Source organism: Cervus elaphus, chromosome 26, assembly GCF_910594005.1.
Source record: "Cervus elaphus chromosome 26, mCerEla1.1, whole genome shotgun sequence".
NCBI lineage: Eukaryota > Metazoa > Chordata > Mammalia > Artiodactyla > Cervidae > Cervus > Cervus elaphus.
In genome coordinates, this window is record NC_057840.1 from 13012405 (window position 1) to 13040335 (window position 27931).

Genomic DNA, 27931 nt, shown 5'->3' on the forward strand with positions numbered 1-27931 from the left:
AAAGCAATGCTGCTATCCTGAATAACACTGAAAAATCGAGGTCAGCTTATGCAGAACCACCCATGCATCCAACACGGTTTCCTCATGAAAAGCTCACAACGGCTCTTCCTGATACCCTCTGAAGAATCCCCGTCTGTGAGAGCTTTTGCTGGTTGCGCACAGCGGCAGGCAGAGAGAGTAAGATGACCTCACGGCAGTTTAGGAGGGCTCCCCGCTGAACTGGCATTTGTGGGGCGAGCAGCCAGTCAGGGAAGGTATCATTCAGGATGGCGTGTTCCTCATTTTCCTAGCTGGTCTAAAGGCAGACTCAAAAAGAATTTAAATTTAATCCATTCCAAAGCAGCAAATGATTGTTTTAGGCCATGGGACCAGAGGCTACACTTCCATTATCTTTCCCAATGCCTCTAGTTTTGGCTAAGAATAGTTGTCAAAGTTATCTAAATTTCTAAATACATCTAATTCAAAAGTACCTGTGTGAAGTGTCTCCAGAATCTTTTATCATTGCCTCTTAAAATTCTCCTTAGATACCACCCCAAACATGCATTCAAACACATTTCTATGACAAAGATTAAAAAGTACTTAAGTATATTTTTATTCTACTCTGTATCAAGGCCATAGACACAAAATGTTTGGATTGCTTAATAAGTTATAACATTCCATGTTTTCATAATAAGAACAAGGACATAAATAATCATTTCCTGAGTTAACAGTGCAATGTAAAATTTAATTTGTATTGCTAATCAGACATTGTACAGCATAGAAATGTGATCAAAATGATCATTTGCTTTATCATGTCATAAAACACGAGAGCTTATTGTAGAACAGTGGTATAGTTTACATGGTAAGGAACATTGTGATTCATAACAAAGAATCCTATATGTACTTGTTGTCATGATTGACTTTTCAGGACAAATATCAGTAGTAAAATAAGTTAAAGTACAAAATAAAGTCCACAAGGTAACTATAGTGAAGAAACATTTGTTTTTGTTTAAGAAACTGAAACTTGGATTCTAGTTAACCTTTTAGTATATACAAAAATGTTCTCTTAAAAAAAACCCGAAGTAATCACAAATTTAGATTAAACAGTTGAATGACAGCTCTTCATTATGCTGTAAAACTATGGATCTCATCTTTGGAAAAGTTCAGATCATGCAGCATCCTGAAAAACAAATACAAAGCACGTGTTTCTCATGGAAGATGCTTGAAAACAAAATAAGGTCAAAGTTTACCATTGAAACCATAGTGTTTTTTCATATTTCCCAGTTAGTATGTGCTGTCTAAAAAATCCCATAATTTTCACTTCTAAAAAATTAACAATAATTCCTTAGTGTCATCAAATATCTAGTAAGTGTTCACATCTGCAGCTGTCTCATAAGTGTTATCATTTTTAAAAGTATGTTTGAATCAAGATCCAACTGAAGTCTATTCACTGTGACTGGCTTATATGTGTTTTAGGTATCTCTTGAGCTGTAAGATCCCCTCCATCTCTCTCTGTCCTGTAATTTTTTTGTTGACAAAATGAGATTTTCACACATTGACTCCCCCATGGTTCTGATTTTGCTGTATCCCCTTGGCTTTACTCTAATAATATGTTCCCTTTTCCTTTTATCTCCCTAAATTTAATCAGATCTAGAGTTTGATCAGATACAGGTTCAATTCTTTTTGACCAGGCTACGTCATAGATAGTGCTCTCTCATCACGAGGCACATAATACCTGGTTGGCTCTCTTTTGGGATGCAAACCACCATTGATGATCTAGGTGCAGATCAATTAGTTCATTAGGGACTGAAGTTGATGACATCCTACTTCTATCATTCTTTATTTGTTTATCAGCCAAGGAATTCTCTAAAGAATAACTTCTTCTCACTTGTTATGTGGTTACCCAGTAGTATAGCTCATACAGAAAAGGCAGAATAAATCCTTAATTTTTTTCCTTTTATTTATCAGTTTTCAAAGTAAGGAGTTGATACCATAGCATTCTATTTTAATTTTCCCTCACTGAACAGGAAAAGCAGAAAACACTATCAAAGGAGACTGAAATCTTAAAAGTAGCTGTTTAAAATGCTGCTGTAAAAAATAAACATTTATTTAGAACTCCCTCTATGTAGTCACTGTGCTAAGCACTTCACGTGCATAAACGTTATCATTTATTCCCTTGTATAAATGGGGCTTCCCAGGTGGCAGTGGTAAAGAATCTGCCAGTCAATGCAAGAGATGCGGGGTTGATCCCTGGGTCGGGAAGATCCCCTGGAGGAGGAAATCGCAACCCACTCCAGTGTTTTTGCCTGGAGAATTCCGTGGACAGAGGAGCCTGGCGGGCTACAGTCCGTAGGGTCCCAAAGAGTGGGCCATGACTGAGCCACTGAGCACACACATGTGCATGCAGGTGAGCGCACTGAAGTTTAGAAGCTTTGGCTCATAGCTAGTGGCTGCAGGGCGCCTGTAAGCGGTGGAGCTGGGACTCCAACCCAAACTGGCAGCTTCCAGAGCAGACACGCATATTCACACCAAGGGCCAGGATGGCACAGTAGTCAACAGGACCCATGTAGCACAGCGGGAAGCCTCTCACCATCTAATCCCACCCTACCTTTCCAGCCACACCTCCTGTTTTTTTCATAATTAAAAATAAAACAGCAAGAGAGAAAACTGTCTAGAAAGTGTTAGGTTCAGTCATATACCAAACAAGGAAAATGCAGAGCATTTAAGGCAGCTATATTTTAAAATCATCTAGAAACCCAATAACAGTGGCTATCGCTGTATCTAACCAAAACACGCTAATGTGTCATTTTAGAGTTAAATCAGATCAAGGTGATTTTTAAATAAGATAGTCATACCACTGATTTTTCATTGTGCAGAGTTCAACTCTTTGACTAATGCTCACCCAGCTGCAGAGAGTGAAGGAGGATCAAAAGCTAAAATGAGATGAACACAGCTTATATTTTTAAAAGATTATTATATATTATGAAGCTTTGGTGGAAGGAGAGGTTGAATCTAGCGTCCCAGAAAAGACTGGGCACCCATTCTGTGAATGTGTTCATGCTGCCTGCCCCTATGAGAGGCTATCAAGAGCTGGGTATGTCTTACTTTTGTGTTCAGGTTTAACTCTGTGCGTAACTGGGGCCTCCAACCCTTCACTGCATACAGATTAAACACTTCGTCATGATTTTCTTACACTGTGACAGACTACTAAAGTGTGGGCTCATATGAACAGGAAGAACTGAGAGCCACATCAGCTGCTTTTTATAGAAGGTGGTCATTTCACCAGTGCTGCAGTTCTTTCACCTACCACATTGCTACTCACTTCATTCCTTGTTCTGTAAATGGTGTTGGTCCACAAAGGCAGATGAGGACTTTGGATGTGTCTGAACTTCTTTTCAAAAATTCAGAGAGCAGAGCTGGTGAAATGTATCCCTGTTTGCTACTCCATTCAGAAGTAGGTGCTGAGAGAACAAATTCAACCTCAAATCTGGAGAAAAGAAACATTTCTTTAAAAAGTTTATTATGTTAAACACACAATGAACATGTTTCAAGTTCACTAAAACATCTTTTTCTCCTCTGGAGAACAACTGAATATAGGAAGGATGATACACTTGCTAGAAGAGCACTGGAAGGGATTGTAAACAAAGATTTCACAAAAAATACAAGTAAATCCATAGTAATTTAATATAAACTTTTGTTACAGGAAAGAGAATAATGTGACATTTTTTACTGAACTCAGACAGAGCTTAGCCTGGGTTCATGACCTGTGTGTAATTACATTCTACCTACATATAAATGTACTCCACTCAAACAATTGTTGAATTAAACCAAGGATGACTATACCCAAGACAGAGAATGTGGTTTTTAGGGACCCTACAAACCAAATCATTTGAAATTAAAATATTTTGAATTAAAAAAAAAAGAAAGCTCACAGTTACCTTAGCTCCAGCTTCTATTGATCTGCTCAGTAAAGAACACGTGCATTTTAACCTGACTCAAACCCGTCCAATGAGTCCTTGACTCCGATAGCCAGCTGCCTATCTGACTCTCCCACTACTGTCTGCACCTCACCACGCAGGGTCCCTGCGCCACACCTGGCTTCACTGCTGTGAACGGTACCACAGGCACGTGGGGCGCACAAGCCAGAAACCGGAGATGGACCTGCCTCACCTTTCACACCCAAACCCCCCCAGGCCTAGCTCCCAGCTCTGCGCCCTGCCTCTCTGCCTGCACTGCCACACCCTGCCTGCTCTCTTTCCCTAAAGTTTCTACCGCACCCCACCGCTCGGCTCTTAGCTCAAGCATCACTTCCAGGGAAGCACTGCTGTTCCACCAAGTCTCTCCTTACACGTGTTGTAGAGACGCTTCCCTTTTCCTCTTCTTTATCACTCTTAAATCAGGCTGTAATAGGTGGCCACCGAGATGATCATGTTAGTAATGTCTACTTTCCCCATAAGACTAGAAACTCCATGAGGGCAGGGACTGGTTACCGCTGCGCCCCTAGTGGCCAGCACACGGGAAGCGCCCAGACACTGGGGAGTAAGGCATTAGACAAGGGCACAGAATTACAATAAGAAAGAAGTACATCAAACCAAGCCTCACAGGAGCTCCAGACCAGTTCTTCCCACAGCTCTGTAATATGTTATGTGAACTGCTGGTGAAGAGCCACAGCAAATTGAAAATTCTAAGCTGTACCCGGTTCCTTTGCTCTGTTTTCACAAACACCACTAATTCTTATCATTTTTCAGCAGCATACATCAAATTCCTTGCTGCATTTTCTGCTTGAGTAATTCAGATATTTTCTCAAGAGTGGCAGAAATTAATTATATGCTAATCTCAAGAAAACGCTGAAGTGAATTACTTCTCTTGCGAGGTGGCCTGGGTAGCCAAGTATCAGAGCAGAAACAAGAGGCAGCTGGAGCAGCGGTCCTCGCCACTGCGCGCTGCAGCAGGTTCACGCTCCGAAGCTGACGGGAGCCGGGGCGGGGAGGGTGTGGGCTGGGGATGGTGAGGGTGGGACAAGGACACAAATCAGCTCAGGGCCAGCTGGGGATAGAAAAGCCGTCCCAGCTCTCAGCAGAGCCAGACTCGAGGTGGGAAAAACTACATGCTCTTACAAGTCTAATAATCTGATTTTATATTTAAAAACCCTATAGAGACATGTTTTATTTCTTGCTTTCAAGATTCCCATTTTGTTTTAGCAGTCATTCAAATCCACCCTATACAAAATAGCACCCCCCAAAAACATTCTTTCACTAACATTTTTTCCTTTCCTGCACTTATAATTAAGAAAGTGTTAGATAATTCTGGAATGTGATGTCTGTTTACTGCTTCATGAGGGCAGAGTCCTTGTTTATCTCCTTCTACACTGTATTCAGGCTTGGTTTGAGACAAATGTGCAAAAAATACTTGAGGAATAAATAAAGGACTTTTTTGAACAAGCTATATTGGTTAAAAATAAACACTATACTTGGAAAAGCAAAGCCATGTGCTGGTATCTATGAAATTACATATAAAAATGTATGTGAATTTGTAAGAGCATTTTTCTGGGAAGGTCCATAACCTTTCATCAGATTATCAAAGGGAACCCAAGAGCAGCTGCAGAATCTTAAGACATTTCTAATCATACATAGTGCAATGGAATGCAGCAGCTGCCTTGTGAAATTACAAATGAAAGATAGTCTCCTCTGCCTCTATCTTCCAATAAACCTCTCAGCTGGAATAAAACTGCTAAGATATGTAAATCAATATTGGTGTCCTTTGTCATCCAAAAAAATCCTGCTTCTCCTTGAATGAGCTGCTTTAAAAAAAAAAAAAAAGCCTAATCAGTGGCATACTTTCTGTAGGCATCTACCAAAGGGTGAGGAATAACTGTGATCCTTACGTAAATGGTATAAATGCCTTATGTGTTTCGTATTTAGTTACACAATGGTCCCCTGGGCAGACCTTAGGGGCTCTCAACGGAAGAAGACCAGGTGGCATGGATGCAGTTTTAAAGCATGGAAGGAGGCTGCCCTGGAGGAGGACACGGCGCCCACTCCAGTGTTCCTGCCTGGAGAATCCCATGGACAGAGGAGCCTGGTGGGCTACAGTCCATGGGGTCACAAAGAGGTGGACACGACTGAATGATATTCTCCTTCTTGGGACTGCAAAAGAGCTTAAACTGGAGTGGGAGCAACCCCAAGTTAACTCAAAAATACCTGAATGAAGGATTTTTTACACCACATCAAGATAGAGATGGTTATTATGGATGGTTACTTCTGAATTTTTCTAAAAGGCAACTTACTGTCTGGAGCATTTGCAGCTCTGAGGCATGCAGGGGTGCACTGGTGAATGTCCTGAAATCCCTTTCTACCGTATGATTTCAAAAGTGCCAGAAAGGACTTGGACTCTTGAAAAAGTTATCAGAAAATACATTTCGAGGATCCATAAAGTGCAAGGCAATATATATGAGAGAGAAAGAGAGACCTGATTCTATGAGGTCTAAATGTCAATGGAAGTAAACAAGCTTGTCAAAAAGAAATTATTTTCAAGTTGACTAATGACGACTTGAGATAAAAAATCTTGAAATACAAATGTATTCATTCAGTCTAAACCACATGCAGAGCCTGAAGTCATTTCACAACATATTCCCTCCTCCCCCAGGCAATAAACTTCCCGGACCCACTGATTCTTATTTCTTACACATGCGTGGCCCTGCCCTCCCATTTTTACTGCCACAGCTTCAGTTCCAGCCCTTCTATCTCTTGTCTAAGATGCTGCTCTATTAGCCTTATCCTCATCTACCTGGCACATCCTTGTTACACTAGTTCTCCTAAAAACCCAGATCCAATCTCACAATTACTTTGCTTAAAAAGCTTCAGTGACTTGTTACTACCCACAAAATAGTATTTTAAGAGTATTTGGGGCCCCAGCTTTCCCTGGCTTCTCTAAAGAAAAATACTAGAAACTGTGGTGGATGCTGTTTGCTCATGGGAAAAACAGCTCCTAAAATAAACAGCTGATGTTAACAAGAGATAAAATGTACATCTTATAGAAACATTTCTCAAAATGAATCTGATGACACTTGTGTTCTTCCCAATGTTAGTGGTAGTCTCATGGAAAAAAAAAAAAGGTAACCTAATCAAGTAAGTTTGGGGGAAAATTAAAAGATATTTCTTTAGAATTTTTCAAAGCCTTGAATATGGTAAGTTCATATTAAGCTTCAAGAAGCTAACAAAGCATACATTATTTCTCAAACCTATTTAATCACAGAGCCCTTTAGGGTGGGAATACATGAACACATTCCAAGAAACACACCCCTGGAGGAATACCTAACAGGGAGACAGAAAGTGGTTTAGGGTCCAGATTAGGGACCCACATATCTGAGTTGCCTCACAGGCTGCAGGAAAAGGAAGGGATTCAAGCATTTTGTTCAGTTTCCTTATGCTTCTGGAATCACTGGATTTTGCTATCTTAAAGGAACTAACACATTGCTAGTCCCCAGAGTACAGAAAAACTTTTACCTTTTGAGAGGCTATCTGTCAAAATGGATCAATAGCCTTGGTACACTTTGATTTAGTGATTCTTCTGGTGAATTTTTACCATGCAGTACACAGAACTGTACAAAAAAGGTCTTAATGATCCAGATAAGCACGATGATGTAATCCCTTACCAAGAGCCAGATATCCTGGAGTGTGAAGTTAAGAGGGCCTTAGGAAGCATTACTACGAACCAAGTTAGTGGAGGTGATGGAATTCCAGCTGAGCTATTTCAACTCCTAAAAGATGATGCTGTGAAAATGCTGTACTTGAGCTGTCAGCAAATTTGGAAAACTTGGCAATAGCCACAGGACTGGAAAAGGTCAGTTTTCATTCCAATAACAAAGAAAGGCAATGCCAAAGAATGTTCAAATTACTGTAAAATTGCACTCATTTCATATGCCAGCAAGGTAATGCTCAAAATCCTCCTAGCCTGGCTTCAATAGTACGTGAACTGAGAACTTCCAGATGTACAAGCTGGATTTAGAAAAGGCAGGAGAACCAGAGATCAAATTGTCAACATCCGCTGGATCACAGAAAAAGCAAGAGAATTCCAGAAAAACATCTACTTCTGCTTCATTGACTACACTAAAGCCTTTGGCTGTGTGGATCAGAACAAACTGTGGAAAATCCTTAAAGAGATGGGAATACCAGACCACCTTACCTGCCTCCTGAGAAACCAGTATGCAGGTCAAGAAGCAATAGTTAGAACTGGATATGGAACAACAGATTGGTTGAAAATTGGAAAAGAAGTACATCAAGCCTGTATATTGTCACCCTGCTTATTTAACTTATATGTGGTGTACATCATGAGAAATGCTGGGCTGGATGAAGCACAAACTAGAATCAAGACTGCCAGGAGAAATATCAATAACCTCAGATATGCAGATGATACCACCCTTATGGCAGAAACCAAGGAGGAACTAAAGAGCCTCTTGATGAAAGTGAAAGAGGAGAGTGAAAGAGTTGGCTTAGAACTCAACATTATGAACACTATGATCATGGCTTCCGGTCCCATCACTTCATGGCAAACATGGAGAAACAATGGAAACAGTGACAGACTTTACGTTCTTGGGCTCCAAAATCAATGCAGATGGTGACTGCAGCCATGAAATTAAAAGATGCTTGTTCCTTGGGAGAAAAGCTATGAAAAACTTAGCATATTAAAAACAGAGATATCACTTTGTCAACAAAGGTCCATATAATCAAAGCTATGGTTTTTCCAGTAATCATGTACCGAGAATTAGACCCTTAGACCCTAAGGATGAGCACTGAAGAACTGATGCTTTTGAACTGTGGTGTTGGAGAAGACTCTTGAGAGTCCCTTGGACTGCAAGGAGATCAAACCAGTCATCCCTAAAGGAAATCAATCCTGAATATTCATTGGAAGGACTGATGCTGAAGCTCCAATACCTTGGCCACCTGATGCAAAGAACTGACTCATTGGAAAAGTCCCTGAATCTGGGAAAGATTGAAGGTAAGTGAAGGGAACGACAGAGGATGAAATGGTTGGATGGCATTACCAACTTAATGGACATGAGTTTGAGTAAGCTCTGAGAGTTTGTGGTAGACAGGGAAGCCTGGCGTGCTGCAGTCCATGGGGTAGCAAAGAGTCAGACACGATCAAGTGACTGAAAAACAATGAACTCAATGACCAAATACAATGCAGCTATTAAAAACCATGGTATAGTGCAGGCTTTCCCAACTAGCACTACTGGCATTTTGGGCAGAATAATTTTCTGTCATCTTGTGTTGTTCTGTGCACGGTAGGCTCTTAACAGCATTCTTGGCCTCTACCCACTAGGTGCCAGGGGAACCCCCTTCATTAGTTGTTAATCAAAAATGTTTCCAGACATAAATGCCCCCTAAGGTGTAGACTCACTCTAGGTCAAGAGTCAGGTTTAAAGTATTCTATACATAGAACACACACAATACACTAAAGAGAAAATGTGGTTATAAAAAGTATAGTCAGTAGGACTACATTATTTAAAAAATACAAAAGAAAACAAATAATACATGTATGTAAGTATGTGTGGGCGGGGGGAAAAGGGGAGAAAGAGAAAGAAAATGGAAAGATACAGACCATTATTGTTGCTTGGATGGTAAGACTATAGATGATTTTTTTCCCCATATATATTTTTCTACATAAATTCATATTAATTCTATAAACAGAGAAATCAACAAATCATCAATGCCACCCAGAAGTCAATCTCATTGTAAAACTGTCCTTCCCCTAAAAACTAATTCTGCAAAAACCGAGAACTCAGAGTAGGTGCATTCTACTGAGGAGCGAGGGAAGTACCAATGCATAATACTGAGCCAAGCAGGCCTCATAACACTGCTCAGTAAAAGACAAAAATACGAGAAACTTAATTTGGATCGCAGTTTACATAATAATTAGCTATAGCTGCTGCTGTACATATTTATGTTCTGTTTCTCTCTCATTTTTCTTTAGGAACGTATATGTGGGAGACTTCCCTAGACTTGGAATGTTGTGAACCAAATTCCAATTACTGGAGTTAATGGTCAAGTGTAATAGTATATTTGGATAAAATTCAGGCAAGCTTTCTTTCCCCACTCACATTTACGGCTTAATGACATGAAAACTGAACTGAAACAGAAACATCCTAAAAGAACACTTATGGTCTTCCTATTTTCTGTGGTTCTAGTAAATTTAGCAACGTGGGAAAATGGATTGCATGAGAAAACAAGGCAACACAACATCCCTGTTTCCTATCATAACCCTGGGGAACAGGCACATGGCAGATGCTCACAAGTATTTCACGAATGAATGAACGTTACAAATATACTAATTCTGGGCCCAGCACCTACTCTGCCATTCCACTGCCCCCATATGCAAACAATCCTATGATGCAGATATTGATGTCCCTTTTCACAGATGGAAAAAATGAAGCTCCATCAGATCAAGTAACTTGCCCAAGGTCACAAGGTTAATAAGTTTCCATTATACAATTATGTTTCAAAGAATTTCCCTTGCCAACCACATTATTTGGATAAACATGCTTGTTGAAAATGAAAATACTAGATTACACACCAGTCTCAGCATCCATTTTTCCTATTCCTCCTTTTTCCACAAAGGACTGATTAGAAAACTGTCCTAAAAAGAAAAAAAAAAGGAAAACTGTCCTAATCCTACAGAGAACAGGGTATTTCATTTAACTACACATGTTTTTATTGCCACAATCCAATAATAATCTAACCAAGATGATGTGTTCAAGTGTCACATTTTGTCATCAGAAATGTATTGGTAAAATGAGAAGTGACACAGGAGAGTCAAGATGTAGGAAAGGGTGACTTAACAGAAAAAAAAGCCTTAAATGTTAACTAAATGATGTTTATGACTGTAGCCCACCAGGCTCCTCTGTCCATGGGATTTCCCAGGCAAGAGTACTGAGTGGGTTGCCATTTCCTTCTCCACTGGCAGGCAGATTCTTTCCCACAGAGCCAGCCTGGAAGCCCAACTAAATGATAGATGTGACCAATTAAAACTACCTTACAGTAAATTTAAGCTTTTACTTTCCTTCTATGTATGGGACTCAACAATTATATATCTTGAATGAACACTACTACCAAAACCCATCGGTAAGCCTTTAAGGCCAGGTTTCTCCTCCATCTGCATCAGTCTCAGAATATGGAAGGTTCCTGATAACTGTTCCAAAGCCACGTACCCATATGAAGCCACGTGTTTTCCAGTGAGGGTCTGACCATGAGTCTCCGGAGGACACAGGTCAGCCAGGGCTGGAAGTCAGTGCCAGCAGCAGACCTTCAGTAAGGCGAGTGTGTCTCCAGAAGGCAGAAGAATGGGCAGGGGGCAGAGAACACACAGGAGCGGGAGCAGAAGAGAGAGGATAAAGGTGGGCTGGCAGTCAAAACATTCTCACTTCTCCCAGCAAACTGGAGCGTCTCACTCACCTGATGAGTGCTGTTAGAGCCACTCATCCAGGAGTGGGGAAAGGGGGGCCTTTCCTTATCCTCAAGCCCACACAATGCCACCAACCCAATTACGTGGGCCATGCAAGAAAAAACACACAGGGGATGTTGTTAAAGAGTACTTTGTGTTCAGAAGCTGTCAACACAGTCCCTTCACCAATTAGTTCTTACATCAAAGAAATACTGTTCGCTGAAATACTAGTAAAGGAATTTTCCTTGTACAAGGAAAAGATCTTACAAAATACCATGTCCCCAAACTGCCAGAAGTACTTACAAAAGAAAAAACAAAAAACTAGCTACAAAAGTATAGCTCCGTCTGTCTAAAGTCTTTTAAATGATTGTTTAGGAAAAAGAATCTCAAGTAGTCAATACAGAAATGAAATGCATGTCCACAGAGGTCCTCCCTAACCGCAATCCAAATATCTGAGGCAGGGCTTCACAGTTTCCAAAGCATTTACACTGCCTTCTCTAGTCCTCACAATAGCCTTAGGAAGGAAGCACGACAAACGTCATTATTCTATTTCGAAGATAAAGAGGCCCACAGAGTCAAGTAATTTTTGAATACAGCTTCAAGCTAGTAAAGGGTAGACAGAAAGCCAGAATTTAGGTCTTCAGGTTTTTTCATAAACGCTGCTTCCAATTTTCCACTTTGAGTGAAAAAGACACTTGAAAAACCCAGGAATCTGTATTTCTTTAAATTAGGCTCTAAATTGCCATGCAACTACTTAGACATAATAAATATTCTTAGGATTATGTTTTAAGTATATTAAGAAGAGAAAACACTTCAAAGATCATTAAGTTCAGATCACTCTTAATTTGTGCAAATTACTTACTAAAAGAGAATGAGGGGGAGGATGGGAGACTACAGGGAGGAAAGACGAGGAGGAACCATGGCATCACCTTACGAAAGATGTTTGGAAAATACTCAGAAGTACCTGGAGGCCCTGGGACAGCTGAGTTCCTGAAGTCTTTAGGTCTGAAAACGCAGAGAACTTTATCTATACTATATCGTCAAAAACATAAACATTTACGTCAGCTGTTTTGTGTGACTTAGGAAGTTCTGCAATTCTAGAAATAGTTTTTAGCAATTACAAAAATGCTTCAGGATGTATGACACATTGTTCAATTCGCTCTTCTTCTAAAAGATGTGTTTTGAATGTCATGCTGCACCTCTCTTTAGGGGAGATGGAGCATATGCCTGTTAACCCATCTCACCTTCTTCACTACGCTTGGGCTCCTTTCTCAATGAAACAAATTGTGACGCTGCTGTCCTTGCTGCCTCATTCTACCACTGAATTCAGCCTGCCTCAAATTCTCTTCCATGAACTACACTGGCATTTCCCAAAGTGTCTACTGAGGATCATTTGTGATATTTAATGTGTTTATGTAAACAGACAAAAATGAAGAGAATCTTGCTAAACAATGTATAACTAACCCCCTTTCTGGAGAGTCACAATGGGCACTGGCGTGGCTGGTGAAGACTCTAAGGAATCCTGTAGCAGAGAATCATGTTTGCTTATTTATTTAATGTGGGATCCTGAGTTGCACCATGCAGGACCTAGCTCCCTGACCAGGGATCGAACCCAGGCTACCTGCACTGGAAGCATAGCGTCTTAAACACTGAGCCCCCTGGGAAGTCCCAAAACATGTTTATTTTTGTTTAACTCATCTCACCAAACTGATTTGATTTGTCCCCATTATAATTAGAAAATCTTGAATTACCAAACTGACTACACTGGATCATTTTCAAAGAAACCCAACTCACTATAAATAACAATATAAACAGAAAGCCCAGAACTTCCCTGCGGTCCAGCGGTTAGGACTCTGAGCTCTCAGTGTGGGGGGTGTGGGTTTGATCCCTAGTTGGGGAACATGATCCCATGAGCAATGTGGCGCCGACAAAATTTTTTTTCTTAATTTAAACAATCAAGTCCATTATAAAGTCCATTATATATTTTATCAATACATATTTGATGTCACATTGACCTTATCAAATGGTATTTCTTTGGGAAAGGTGTATTAACATTACTTGCATTTAAATTTTTTTAAAGAGAATTACTGATTTGTTTACTTTTTGTTAGAAGGAGTTTTCTGGTCAACTAAAAACTTGAACTGAAAGAGGTTAAGGTCTCAACTGACTGAACACGTATGAAAATATCTAAACACAGAGCTAGTACTACTTTAATACCTTTTATCCTTAAATGCTAATTTCTCCAACTGGCTTCTCCAAATTATGTCATCCTCTGTTTTATTGAAGAACATCAGCTTCACTTTCCTTAAAAGAAAAAACAACAATTCAAAAGTACTATTTCAATTATATTTAAAATATGCACGAATGGAAATTCTAACCGTGAATTAGCAAGAATGTTTTTCAGTGCCAATTAGGTAATCAAAGGTATCAAAACTAAAGGAATCAAATGAATAAAACAGCTTAGAGTAGAGAAGGAGTAAGAAATGATGACCGATGATGAGAACATGTCTGTTGAAGTCCACTGAGTTTTTAATCAATTTAGAATACCTTCTACTAATCTAACAGCCTCAAAAGGGATAGTAATTAAATGTAAAATGACATACCTGAGACTGGGTATATTAGTCAAAGCATAATTCAGTACTTTAACCATTGGTGTGAAGCCTGTTCCTGCTGCCAATAAAAAGAGATCTTCCAATTCTTGGAGCTGGGATATTATAAAATTGCCCTCAGGATTGCTTACAGAAACATAATCTCCTACACAATGAAATATACATGAAATCAGAAAAAAAAAAAATCAGGAAAACTCAAACAGAACACTAGGAGAAGCAGGTTGCATAATTATCAGACTACATCTCAGTTTTCAAGGAATGTAAGCAGTTTTGCGAATATTCATTAGGCCCCCAAGTATGTCATTATACTCAAATTTTCATTATAATCAAATTAATAATAAGGTTTGATTATACTTATTTCCCAACATTATTTTCCTAAACCATCTGGAGTCTCTAATTTATAAACTACTGCCACAAATTATCAAAAAGTCTTGATTGCTAAATTATTGATAAAACTAAGTATTTCAAAAGCAGAGTCTGTGTATACCTGTCTTGCATAGTACAGAGTGGAGAATATATATTCACTACTTACATACTGATTCTTAATCATAGTAATAAACCTAGTAGGAGAAAAAAATTGAAATAGAAATACTTTCTAATATGTTATTATCTTTTTACTGTTAATTTTTTAATTACAAAAGTTACATTTCCTTACCAAAGAACATTCAAAAATACACAAATATATAGCAATAAAAATCACTCCTAGATACTGTTAATAATTTGAGAGAATTCTTTAGCCCATTTTATTTTAATTTTTTTAGTTCAGTTTATTTTATTCCCCACTCCCTTCACTGAGGTTACTTCATACATTTGTAAAACAGATTCATTAGTCACACTCTGAATTCCATCTGGGATTCCCTGACATCACCAAACACAAGTTGCAGAACTTGCATTTTCTTCTGAAAGTTTTATATTTTTTTCACATAGTAAAATTCACTCTGCATGGTCTTTGACAAATGCATAGTCATGTGTCCACCATCTCAATAGCATACAGAATGCTTCTATCACCCTAAAAATTCCCCTTTGTATTCAACCTCTCACCCCACCCCTCACAACTATTTATCTGTTCCATTCCTACAATTTTGCTTTTTCCCAGAATGTCATATAAATGGTAAAATTGTACAAAAATTGTAGCCTTTTGAGCCTAGGTGGTTTTGCATAGCAAAATGCATTTTTTAAATATTATTATCTTATGTACTAATGTTTTCTTAGCTCAGTCTCCCTAGACAATAGAAATAAAAACAAAATAAACAAATGGTATAGACTTTTGCACACAAAAGAGACTATAAAAAGAAAAAAAAAAGACAATGTACAGAATGGGAGAAAATATTTGCCAATGATGTGACAGACAAGGACTTAATCTCCAAAATATACAAACAGCTCATACAACTCAACAACAAAAAAACCAAACAACCCAATGGAAAAATAGGTGAAAGATCTTAGTAGACATTTCTTCAAAGAACATACAGATGGCCAATAGGCACATTAGTTCAACATCACTAATTATTAGAGAAATGAAAATCAAAACTACAATGAGGTACCACGTCACACCAGTTAGAATGACCATCATTAAAAAATATACAAACAACAAATGCTGGAAAGTGTGTAGCGAAAAGGGAACCCTCCTACTCATTTGGTGGGAATGTAAATTGGTACAGCTACTATGGAAAACAGTGTGGAGGTTCCTCAGAAAACTGGAAATAGAATTACCATATGATCCAGCAATCCTATGCCTGGGCATTTACCTGGGCAAATCAATAATTCAAAAAGAGACATGCACATCTATGTTCACAGTAGCCAAGACACAGAAACAATCTAAATGTCTAGCAACAGATGAATGGATAAATGTACATGTGTACAATTGAGTATTACTCAGCCATAAAAAAGAATGACGTAATGCCATTTGCAGCAACATGGATGCAACTAGAGATTATCATACTAACTGCCGTAAGTCAGAAAGAGAAAGACAAATACCATAAGATGTCACTTATACGTGGAATCTAATGGCACAAATGAACGTATCTACAAAACAGAAACAGACTCACAGACATAGAAAACAGACCTGTGGTTGCCAAGGGGGCAGAGGTGGGAGAGGGAAGGACTGGGAGCTCAGGATTAACAGATGTGAACTATTACATATAGGATGAATAAACAGCAAGGTCCTACCGTATAGCACAGGAAACTACATTCAATATCCCGTGATAAACCCTAATGGACAATAACATTAAAAACAGAACGTCTCTGTGTGTGTAACTGGGTCAGTTTGCTGTGCAGAAGAGACTGACACAACATGTAAACCAACGATGCTTCAATAAAAACGTCTTTAAACACAACTGAAAAAAACCAAAATAAAACAAGAGCCGTTCTGAATTCCTATAAAAACAAAGCATGATCAGAGACCATACTTGGGGCACACTAGTACTGAATCTATAATCAAAATAGTTGAATAAACCCTTTTCTGGTATGCAACTGATATAATCTCTGTGCACCACTCAGATAAGAGAACTGTCTTTAGGACATTTCAGAAATTTTCAATGTAATATTAAAAATAAAAAAATAAAGCTGTCCATACTTTAAAAAACAATTTCAAATGCTCTGGTTTATTTTTAAATACTTGGCTGCTCATCTCTTTTCCCTTTCTTGTCCATGGAAGGATAGTAAGAATTGGGTATTAATTGGTGAGTTAAACATTAGAAAGTAACAGAAGCTCCCTGTTATAATTTGAAAGGAACTATGAGATCAGAATATCCTCAAGAAAAAGTCAGCTGTTTGTTTACTAAAGAAGCCTCACAGAATGATATTATCTTCATAACTTCTGTGCACAGTCCAGTCTTTCCAATGTCATAAGATTGATTAGACTCAGGCAAGGACCTGCTGCTGCTGCTGCTAAGTCACTTTAGTTGTGCCCGACTCTGTGTGACCCCACAGACGTCAGCCCACCAGGCTCCCCCGTCTCTGGGATTCTCCAGGCAAGAACACTGGAGTGGGTTGCCATTTCCTTCTCCAGTGCATTAAAGTGAAAAGTGAAAGTGAAGTCGCTTAGTCCTGTCCGACTCTCAGCGATCCCATGGACTGCAGCCCACCAGGCTCCTCCATCCACGGGATTTTCTAGGCAAGAGTACTGGAGTGGGGTGCCATTGCATTCTCCGCAGGCAAGGACCTAATGCTACTCTAATTCACAAGAGATTAAAGCACACCTGCCAGAATGGCAACGGATCTTCAGCCAGACTACCCGCATCTAGTGATCTGAGCTCCATCCAGGGCTTCTCATTCCCAGTGCAGGAAGATAAAAAACTGGACCATTTGGACGGCCAAAATAATCATATAAAATTGCTTGATGAACATAGAATTGAAACAAAGTGGATAGTTTGATAAGGTAGCTCCTGTAGGTCATAACGGAGTTTCCTGAGTTATCACGGTCACGCCAGTGTACAACCCTCTAAGGGGCGCCAGTGTCTGTGCCATGAGAGCGCCCCTAGATAAAGTTGAAAAAACACTGACGTTACTATTTCAGCTTCCTTCTGCATGCTGTAGGCTGCCTCTCCACCCTGTTCTCTGATACACAATGTCTACAGACAGGCTATAATACCACTGGTTAAGTTTCCACCTTCTATATTACTCCTTCACGAGGTGGTATCACCTTCATCAGATCTGCAGGTATTCCAAAATTCTATGGGTTCACATTTATGTTCAATATTCTGATTTATGTAACCAAAGATGCCTCATCACATCTGTTATGTGTTGACTGTTGAGCTTAACTTTCAGATAGCAATAAATTTTTTCTATTTCCAAATTTCAGCAATCTATTTCACTCGATATAACTACTAATATGGTCTTAAAGGGGGAAGGGCACATTTATTATTAGGCAAAAGGCAGTGAAAAGTTGAAGACACAGAAAAAGGAGTAAAACAGTAAGGGAGGGAATATCTAAATATTAGTAGATTTCATTATAGTCCCTTTATTAATTCTTTCAGAGTACTTTTATTGAGAGCCCATTATGTGCCAACTGCTCTGCTAGGTATGGGAAATACAAAGACAATCTATACGCTTAAACTCAAAGTCCTGTAAATAAGAAATATTATGTATTCTTATCCTAGAGCTATGAACAAAGTTCACAGTTACTGAGGGGTTACTCAGTTACTGAGGGCTTCAGAAGAGGAGGGAGGTTTCATAAAGGAAGTGATATTTTTAAAAAATACTAAAACAAAGGAACGTGACAAGTAGAAAGAAGGTCAGTGGGCTCCTACAAAGCTCATGTACCCATGAATGAGGATGGCAAACTTGCAGAGTCTGAGTAGCGCAAGTATTTTGTATAGTGAGAGGTGAAGCTCAGAGTTCATCAAAGTCTTCATAGGCCATGAAAAGGGTGTTATCAGTTAGGTAATGGAGACCCATCCAAGGTATCAAAGCTGCAGAGCAGCATGATTAAATTGATTATCAGGGCAGATATGGATAAGGAACTGGAAAATGCAGATTAATAGTAAGATACCAGTTAGAGGCAACTGAGAGAGACCAGTTACAGATCAAGAGAGAGGTGATGAAGGATTGATCTAAGAGGTGGCAGAAAGGTTGGAAAAGACAGATTAAAAAGCCACTGGGAGGTAGACTCATCAGAACTTAGCCATTGACTGGACTGGGAGGAAGGCAATCGTTGTCTGAGGAGGCCTTATAAATAGCTGAGAGAAGAAGAGAAGTGAAGGCAAAGGAGAAAAGGAATGATATATCCATCTGAATGCCGAGTTCCAAAGAATTAGCAAGGAGAGATAAGAAAGCCTTCCTAAGTGATCAATGCAAAGAAATAGAAAACAATAGAATGGGAAAGACAAGAGATCTTTTCAAGAAAATTAGAGGCACCAAAAGAACATTTCAAGTAAACATGGGCACAATAAAACAGAGAAACAGTATGAACCTAACAGAAGGTATCAAGAAGAAGTGTCAAGAATACACAGAAGAACTACACAAAAAAGATCTTAATGACCCAGATAAACCACAATAGTGTGATCACTCACCTAGAGCCAGACATCCTGGAGTGTAAAGTCAAGTGGGCCTTAGGAACTATGAACTAATCGCTATGAACAAAACCAGTGGAGGTGATGGAATTCCAGCTGAGCTTTTTCAAATCCTAAACGATGATGTTATGAAAGTGCTATACTCAATATGCCAGCAAATTTGGAAAACTCAGCAGTGGCCACAGGACTGGAAAAGGTCAGTTTTCATTGTAATACCAAAGAAAGGCAATGCCAAAGAATGTTCAAACCACTGCACAATTGCACTCATTTCACATACTAGCTAGCAAAGTAATGCTCAAAATTCTCCAAGCTAGGCTTCAACAGAATGTGAACTGAGAACTTTGAGATGTTCAGGCTGGATGAAGAAAAGGCAGAAGAAGCAGAGATCAAATTGCCAATATCCATTGGATCATAGAAAAAGCAAGAGAATTCCAGAAAAACATCTACTTTTGCTTCATTGACTATGCTAAAGCCTTTGATTATGTGGAAAATTTTTCAAGAGAATACCAGACAACCTTAACTGCCTCCTGAGAAATCTGTATGCAGTTCAAGAAGCAACAGTTAGAACTGGACATGAAACAACAGACTGGTTCCAAATTGGGAAAGTAGTAAGTACGTCAAGGCTGTATATTGTCACCCTGCTTATTTAACTTATATGCAGGGTATATCACGTGAATCTTTGATTCGATGAAGCACAAGCTAGAATCAAGACTACAGGGAGAAACATCAATAACGTCAGATATGCAGATGATACCACCCTTACGGCAGAAAGCAGAGAGGAACTAAAGAGCCTCTTGATGAAAGTGAAACGGGAGAGTGAAAATGTTGGCTTAAAACTCAACATTCAGAAAACTAAGATCATGGCATCTGGTACCATCACTTCATGGCATATAGATGAGGAAACAATGGAAAGAGTGACAGGCTTTATTTTCTTGGGTTCCAAAATCACTGCAGATGATGACTTTAAATTGAAATTAAATTGAAATAAACATGAAATTAAAAGATGCTTGTTCCTTGGAGGAATAGCTATGACAAACCTAGACAGCATGTTAAAAAGCAGAGATATTACTTCACCGACAAAGGTCCGTCTAGTCAAAGCTGTGGTTTTTCCAGCAGTCATGTGTGGATGTGAAAGTTGGACCATAAAGAAAGCTGAGCACTGAAGAATTGATGCTTTTGAACTGTGGTGTTGGAGGAGACTCTTGAGAGTCCCTTGGACTGCAAGATCAAACCAGTGAATCCTAAAGGAAATCAGTCCTGAATATTCATTGGAAGGACGGATGCTGAAGCTCCAATATTTTGGCTACCTGATACAAAGAACTGACTCATTGGAAAAGACCCTGATGCTGGGAAAGATTGAGGGCAGGTGGAGAAGGGGACAAGAGAGGATGAGATGGTTGGATGGCATCACTGACATGATGGACCTGAGTTTGAGTAGGCTCCAGGAGTTGGTGATGGGACACGGAAGCCTGGGCATGCTGCAGTCCACAGGGTCGCAAAGAGTTGGACACAACTGAGTGACGGAACTGAACTGAACTGAATGGGAAGACTCAGGGAAGACTCAAGTCTCCAGATGGGGTGGAGGATGAACAGATAATATTCTGCAAAGAAGCAAAGAACAGATGAGGGATATGGAAAGAATATGGGGAGACTAAGAGAACACAACTTTGGCTGCAGACATGGTGAGTTTACGATATTTGACAGATTCCACAAGGAAACAACCAAAGGAGAGTGTCATATGTGATCCAATCTAGAACAAAATCTAAGTTAAAAAAAAAATACTAACCAATCTGAAGCTGATCAAGCTCTGGTGTGAAGAATCCAGCAGGGTAGATTTTGATCAAAAAGTAGATGTATATATTGTTGGGAAGAACTGGTTCCTTGAACTCTGAGAATAAGGAATCAGATACAGGTGTATATGGCTTCACAATTTCAGTACCTGGAGAAAATCAAAACAAAGAAATTCAATTCTAAAAATCTAAACAAATGAAGACGAAACATAAAAATGTCATGATGCTATCAGTATATATTTAAAACTGTACCCTTACTGTGAATACAGTTCTGACTATATTCTATATGTATACAGCACATGTCTATATACTCCAAGCCAATGTGTGTTGAAATAATTTTAACAAATCAGTAATTCACCATAATGTAAATAATCTGTTTGTACTAAGTGTGGCATAAAATGATAGGATTTTATGTTAATAAACTTAAAACAACCATCTATGCCATCAGCATATAGCTTTGTAATGGGCCACAACAAAAATGGCATTAGAAGTTTACACAGAGATACAAGGAGATACTTACACAATAATTTTAATTATATACCAAATTTTTAACAATGAATACCAATGACCAATGGGATCATTTGGGTTCCAGGAAGGCATGAATTTCACTTTTTATTTTGTATTTTTGAATTATTTTAACAATTTATCATTTTATGTATTACTTTGGTAATTGAAAAGAACACTAATCCAACTACTACTAAGAATATAATAGTAAAAAACAGTAAAATTAATAAGAAGCCATGTTATATTTTAGCTAGCCAAAATCCAGAGAGGAGTCAACACATTTGAAAGACCAAAATTTTATACATGGCTCCTTCACATATATGAAATTAACTATGTGTAAATTATATACAATACTTTGACAATAAATACACTGGGGAAGATATCAGTTATTGAATAACTTGGCATTAGTGATGATGAAGAGACAAACTGAACAGTATGTATCATACACTATATTTATCAAATCCCGGCTGGTAGTCTGTGAAGCTACTTGCTGGAAACACTAGGACTGACAAGGGAATGTTACCTTTTGCAGCTTCAACAGGTTACGAAGATATTAGATAACAGCTGAAAGGGTATTTAAAACAAGTAAACGAGGTAATTTGGGGGTGAAAATAAGGGAAAGAGAATTTATACAGTAAGGAATACATTTACAAGAGCTTCTTATACTGATGGAACATGCAAGGAAATCATCTATAATCATCCACTCATTTTCAGCTTTATGAATTCAACTTCATAAATGACCTTGAACTTAAAAGTGGCTAATAAGAGTTGCTAGTATATGCTTCTGGTAGCTGTCTTCACAGAAGACTGTGTGCTCTGTATCTTCTTTCTTTTAAGGCTTTGTTAATAACAGATTCCCTGGTGGCTCAGTGGTAAAGAATCGCCTGCCAATGCAGGAAAAACAGGTTTGATCCCTGGGCCGGGAGATTCCCTGCGGGAGGTAATGGCAACCCACTCTAGTATTCTTGCCTGGGAAATCCCAAGCACAGAGGAACCTGGTAGGTTGCAGAGCTGGAGACAACTTAGCAACTGAACAACAAAAGTAATAAATTACAATGCTGGTGGTGCTGTCCCTGTGACGAGTGACAATTTCTTTGCTCCGCACAGTGATGCCGCATAGCTAGAGTTCCCACTTGCAGGCACCCTGCCTCCACAAACCCAGAATCGGGCTATCACAGACCAGCTGCCCAGAAACGTTTCACTGATAACCTACATGGGTGCTTCCATTAGTACTGATGACAAACTCCTTACGGAAGAAAATGTCTCTGCAAAGCTTCACCTGTAATAGGTAGCTTGAGGTAAACGTGTTGCCCAGCTGGCACCTGAAGATGTGTGCTCGGAGGCAGCATTAAGCAGAAGAGCTTCGTATCATGAGTCACGTCTTCCTTGGAAACTAACTGGCACTTTCTGTAGAACAAACCTAGAAAGAAGTTCATTTTCTCTTAGTGACGAATAAATCAGATAAGAAGTACTCCCAGACCCACTACTCGAAAGCACAGACTCAGCTTCTGCTCTTTAGTGAGCTGGAATTTCACTAACAGGCCTAGGACATTGAAAGAAGTTCATCGCTATTTTGAAAATCTTATAGTCTTTGTTTTTTCCATTTTACTTCCTGACATATCCATTTCCTAAAACCTGTAAATACTTTCGTAATTTGAAAAAACAGCTCTATAAAATGAGTGTTATTTGCTCATGTCTGTTATTATAGCATATTAAAACCATTACAGTCTAGGAAATGAAAGCCTAGTTTTTTCTTCCTAAATTTACTTTTTAAAAGAATTTCATCCTTTATGTCTTTATCAATAGCTATACAATTAAATTGTAGATGTGAAAAATAGTTAATAACCATCAAAGCTCATTTTAAATTCTTTTCTTATAGAATGGCGAAGTCCTGAAACTCAAGCATTTAAAGTTTAACAATACCAGCACTATTTAATAACTTATAAACATTTCTTTGATAAAGGCAGGAAAATATACATTCTTGTGTCTCTGTATGTGTGTTATATATACACAAACAAAATTTATATGTATATAAATTATAGGACATTTCAACAGTCAAAATATGATTAAAGCAAAAAGAAAAAGGTTAATAAGGGTATAAGCTCTGACTATCTGGAAAAATTTAAATGAAATACTGAAGATGCCAGGTTTGTGGTACTAAAATATAAATAAAAGGAATCAAGTATTTCCATAAATACTGGAAATATCTGAAATTAATATGCTATAGAGCAAAATAATACCATTGGATTGGAAGATCTTATTATAGAAGTTCTGAAAGCATGAATATTTTCACTGGCAAATTCTCCTCTGAATGTAAACAGCATACCAGAGTAGGCTAATGACACTGATTTGTTTCATAATTTCCTCTTTTTTATGAAACAGCATTCGCAGAGATGTATTAGGAATCAATCCTAATAAAGCATATCTGGCCATGTGAAGAGTCGACTCATTAGAAAAGACCCTCATGCTGGGAAAGACTGAAAGCAAAAGGAGAAGGGGGCGGCAGAAGATGAGATAGTTTTAGATAGCATCACCAATTCAATGGACATGAATCTGAGCAAACTCTGGATGGTACTGGAGGTCAAAGGAGGCTGGTATGTTGCAGTCTGTGGGGTCGCAAAGAGTTGGACACGACTTAGCGACTGAACAAAGACAATAACAAAGCATCTTATTATTCTAATTATGCTTTTTTAACCTAAAAATATTTAAGTAGGTAAAGATTTACTTCAGACCTTAGCATGTGAAGGCCCTACATCGAATAATCAATGGTTAGTAGAAAACTAAAATTCACATAGAATCCTAAGAAACCATTTTGGCCACAGTTTCATCCAATTCTCTTCTTCCCTTTTTACTTGGTCCCCAAAAGACCCTGGTCACTACATCTTTCTACCTGGTACCATGGTAGCTCAGCATGCACATAAACTGAAGAGTGTATCGTGGCCACGGCAAAACTTAGACAAGATCATGGCCAAGGGTACCATCCCAGAGTTATACCAGAAGGCCTAATCCAGTGCTAGACTGATGAAGGATCAAAGGAGCTAGGCTCACCCACAAGAAGAAATGAAGGTTCAGATGATCTCCTTATCCCGTCCTCTAGACCCTTCCTGTGACCCAGAGTGGTAATATTGGGTTGGCCACAGAATTCGTTCAGGATTTTCCATAAGGTGTTATAGAAAAACTGGAACAGATTTTTGGCCAACCAATATGTGATGAGGGCTTCCCTTGTAACTCAGTGGGTAAAGAATCTACCTGCAATTTAGGAGACCCGGGTTTGGTCCCTGGGTCAAGAAGATCCCCTGGAGGAGGAAATGGCAACCCACTCCAGTATTCTTGTCTGGAGAATCCCATGGACAGAGAAGGCTACAGTTCACGCAGTCACAAGAGTCAGACACGACCTACACGACTTAGCGACTAAATCACAATATGCAATGAGATCTCCAGGTCTAAACACATGAAAGTTATAAATCAGACAAACAGCTGTTAAATAAAATAAGTTCTATGCTGTACCCTGAAATGTACCTTCATAATGCCCCTTTGGAAGGCTAGGTTCAAGTTTAGGATTCGTGAACTCCTCAGAGTTCCATGCGAGAAGAAGGCAGGGGGACGAGAGCTGCACCCCCAGACTGTCAGTGGCCTGAACCCTGCTCTTCTCAGCCCCGCTGTCTGACCTTGGGTGGATGTGGGGACACTAGCCCATACGTTCAAGCTTGTCTACTTGCTGTCCCCATAACTAGCCTTGGCCACTCCTTGGATTCGCTTCCCAGGTGGCTCAGTGGTCAAGAACTGCCTGCCAGTGCAGGAGACGTGGGTTTGATATCTGGATCGGGAAGATCCCCCAGAAAAGGGAATGGCTACTCACTCCAGTATTTTTGCTTGGGAAATCCCATGGACGGGGGTGCCTGGTGGGCTATAGTCAATGGGGTCTCAAAGAGTCAGAAACAACTTAGTGACTAAACAACAATTTCATGGGCAGAAGTGGATTTGGGGTCATTTGTGCAGGGAATTCTGGGGCTCCAGATACCCGGAGTGCAGTGATTAAGGAAAGAGCCTCAAATCCAGGGGGACAATTCCTCGCCTTGCACACTCCTCACCCTGTGAGGGATGTGCAGCTGGTGGAGAGCCCTTGTGCTGTTCTCCAAGCACGGAATCCAGGGTAGGTGTCCCCTGTGAAAAGGTCTAGGGGCCACAGTGCTTTCCTCTAGTCAAATCTAGTGCACACCCTCTGATGAAAAGACTCATTTTCAGACCTGACAATTTCATCTCTAGCTTTTGTCAGAAAGGATTTGTTCCAGTAAGTCTGCATCTCTTTGATTATACTTAAAACACAAGGGAACTTTGGGCTACAATGATGCACTGGCTTTCTAGACAGAGAATTAACACAGTATTCCTGCTATTTAACACTGTGAGATACTGTCAACATCTTTGTGTTAGTCGCTGAGTTGTGTTTGACTCTTCACAACCCTATGGACTGTAGCCTGCCAGTCTCCTCTGTCCATGGGATTTCCCAGGCAAGAACACTGGAGTGGGTTGGCATTTCCTTCTCCAGGGGAACTTACTGACCCAGGGATCGAACCCTGGTCACCTGCATTCAACATCTTACCAATAAAATAGTAAAAGTGCCATAATTTCAATGGGACATGCTAACCATAGGTTCTAAAAGACTTAAGAAAGATTTAAGAATGCTTTCGTCTTTCACTCTTTCACTTACACTGAAGAGAAGAGAGAAGTCACATAGGCACAGACCTAAAACATGGGGATAAAGGAAGATAAAGCAGATTTGTTGACCTGAGTCAGAATAATGCTGATATTAAGGTGTCAGGTTTTTGGTTTTATAAGCATAACTATACAAGGAAATGAGAAATAAATTTGAGATGGTAAAACAAAAACACAAGACAGAAAAATGTTTGTTCAGAAACCTAACTTCTTCTTAAAAAAAGTCTTAATTTTTAAATTGGAGTACAGCAAAGTGATTCAGTTGTATACATGCACACACACACACACACATTCTTTTTCAGGTTTTTTTTCATTACGGATTATTACATTTTTTTTTTTTTTATTAGTTGGAGGCTAATTACTTCACAACATTTCAGTGGGTTTTGTCATACATTGATATGAATCAGCCATAGATTTACACGTATTCCCCATCCCGATCCCCCCTCCCACCTCCCTCTCCACCCGATTCCTCTGGGTCTTCCCAGTGCACCAGGCCCGAGCACTTGTCTCATGCATCCCACCTGGGCTGGTGATCTGTTTCACCATAGATAGTATACATGCTGTTCTTTTGAAATATCCCACCCTCACATTCTCCCACAGAGTTCAAAAGTCTGTTCTGTATTTCTGTGTCTCTTTTTCTGTTTTGCATATAGGGTTATCGTTACCATCTTTCTAAATTTCATATATATGTGTTAGTATGCTGTAATGTTCTTTATCTTTCTGGCTTACTTCACTCTGTATAAGGGGCTCCAGTTTCATCCATCTCATTAGAACTGATTCAAATGAATTCTTTTTAACAGCTGAGTAATATTCCATGGTGTATATGTACCACAGCTTCCTTATCCATTCATCTGCTGATGGGCATCTAGGTTGCTTCCATGTCCTGGCTATTATAAACAGTGCTGCGATGAACACTGGGTGCACGTGTCTCTTTCAGATCTGGTTTCCTCAGTGTGTATGCCCAGAAGTGGGATTGCTGGGTCATATGGCAGGTCTATTTCCAGTTTTTTAAGAAATCTCCACACTGTTTTCCATGGCGGCTGTACTAGTTTGCATTCCCACCAACAGTGTAAGAGAGTTCCCTTTTCTCCACACCCTCTCCAGCATTTATTGCTTGTAGACTTTTGGATAGCAGCCATCCTGACTGGCGTGTAATGGTACCTCATTGTGGTTTTGATTTGCATTTCTCTAATAATGAGTGATGTTGAGCATCTTTTCATGTGTTTTATTACAAGTTATTGAATATAGTTTCCCATGCCATATAGTAGGTAATTGTTACCTATTTTATGTATAGTAGTGTGTATCTGTTAATCCCAGAATAAATCCTTTTTAAACATACATACCCTGGAGATACTCAGGGTAACACTGAAACAATGAGGATAATATGGTAATTTGGGCATTCTTTATTCTTCTTGTTGAAAAGAAACTACAGCTTTCCTTCTAGAGAGTAGAATTTCACAAGGCAAAAATTAAGATAAAGTTCAGTGGGAGAGAGCTGTGAAAGAGCTCTGGATTGGGAGTCCACACCTTCCTGTTCTAAGCACTTTTTTTTTTTTTTGGGCCATGCCATGTAGCACGCAGGACCTCAGCTCTTAGAGCAGGGATTAAACCCAGGCGCCCCTGCAGGGGAAGTGTGGAGTCCTAACCGCTGGAATTCCCCTAGTGTTCTTTCAAAGCACCTATTCACTCTCATTTTCCCTGCTGGAAACAGGGGCTTACAGAAGTTAAATAGTTTGTCCAAGATCACAGGGTCACTAGAGAAGATGTGGGATGGGGGAAGAAGTTATGAGAGTTTCTTGCACCAACTCACAAGCCTTGTTCAAAAAGTTTGAGAACTACTGTTCAAGACCAAGACATTGTCCTTTAGCACCTTCCTCATTATTTT

The 27931-nt window shown here is 39.4% G+C and overlaps 1 protein-coding gene across 2 annotated transcripts in view; it reads right to left on the reverse strand.

Moving 5' to 3' along the window:
- Positions 1-568: 568 nt before the first annotated feature.
- The window catches only part of LOC122684216 (cytochrome b5 reductase 4), a 106070-nt gene continuing 78707 nt past the window's right edge, over positions 569-27931 (reverse strand). For both annotated transcript variants that reach the window (XM_043888214.1, XM_043888213.1), the window contains 6 exons: positions 22613-22753; positions 20826-20978; positions 14025-14175; positions 13639-13725; positions 3302-3466; positions 569-1159 (listed from right to left, as the gene is read on the reverse strand). In XM_043888214.1, coding sequence (XP_043744149.1) covers positions 1105-1159; positions 3302-3466; positions 13639-13725; positions 14025-14175; positions 20826-20978; positions 22613-22753 — 752 coding nt within the window. In that variant the 3' untranslated portion in view covers positions 569-1104. The remainder of the gene's footprint in view (positions 1160-3301; positions 3467-13638; positions 13726-14024; positions 14176-20825; positions 20979-22612; positions 22754-27931) is intronic.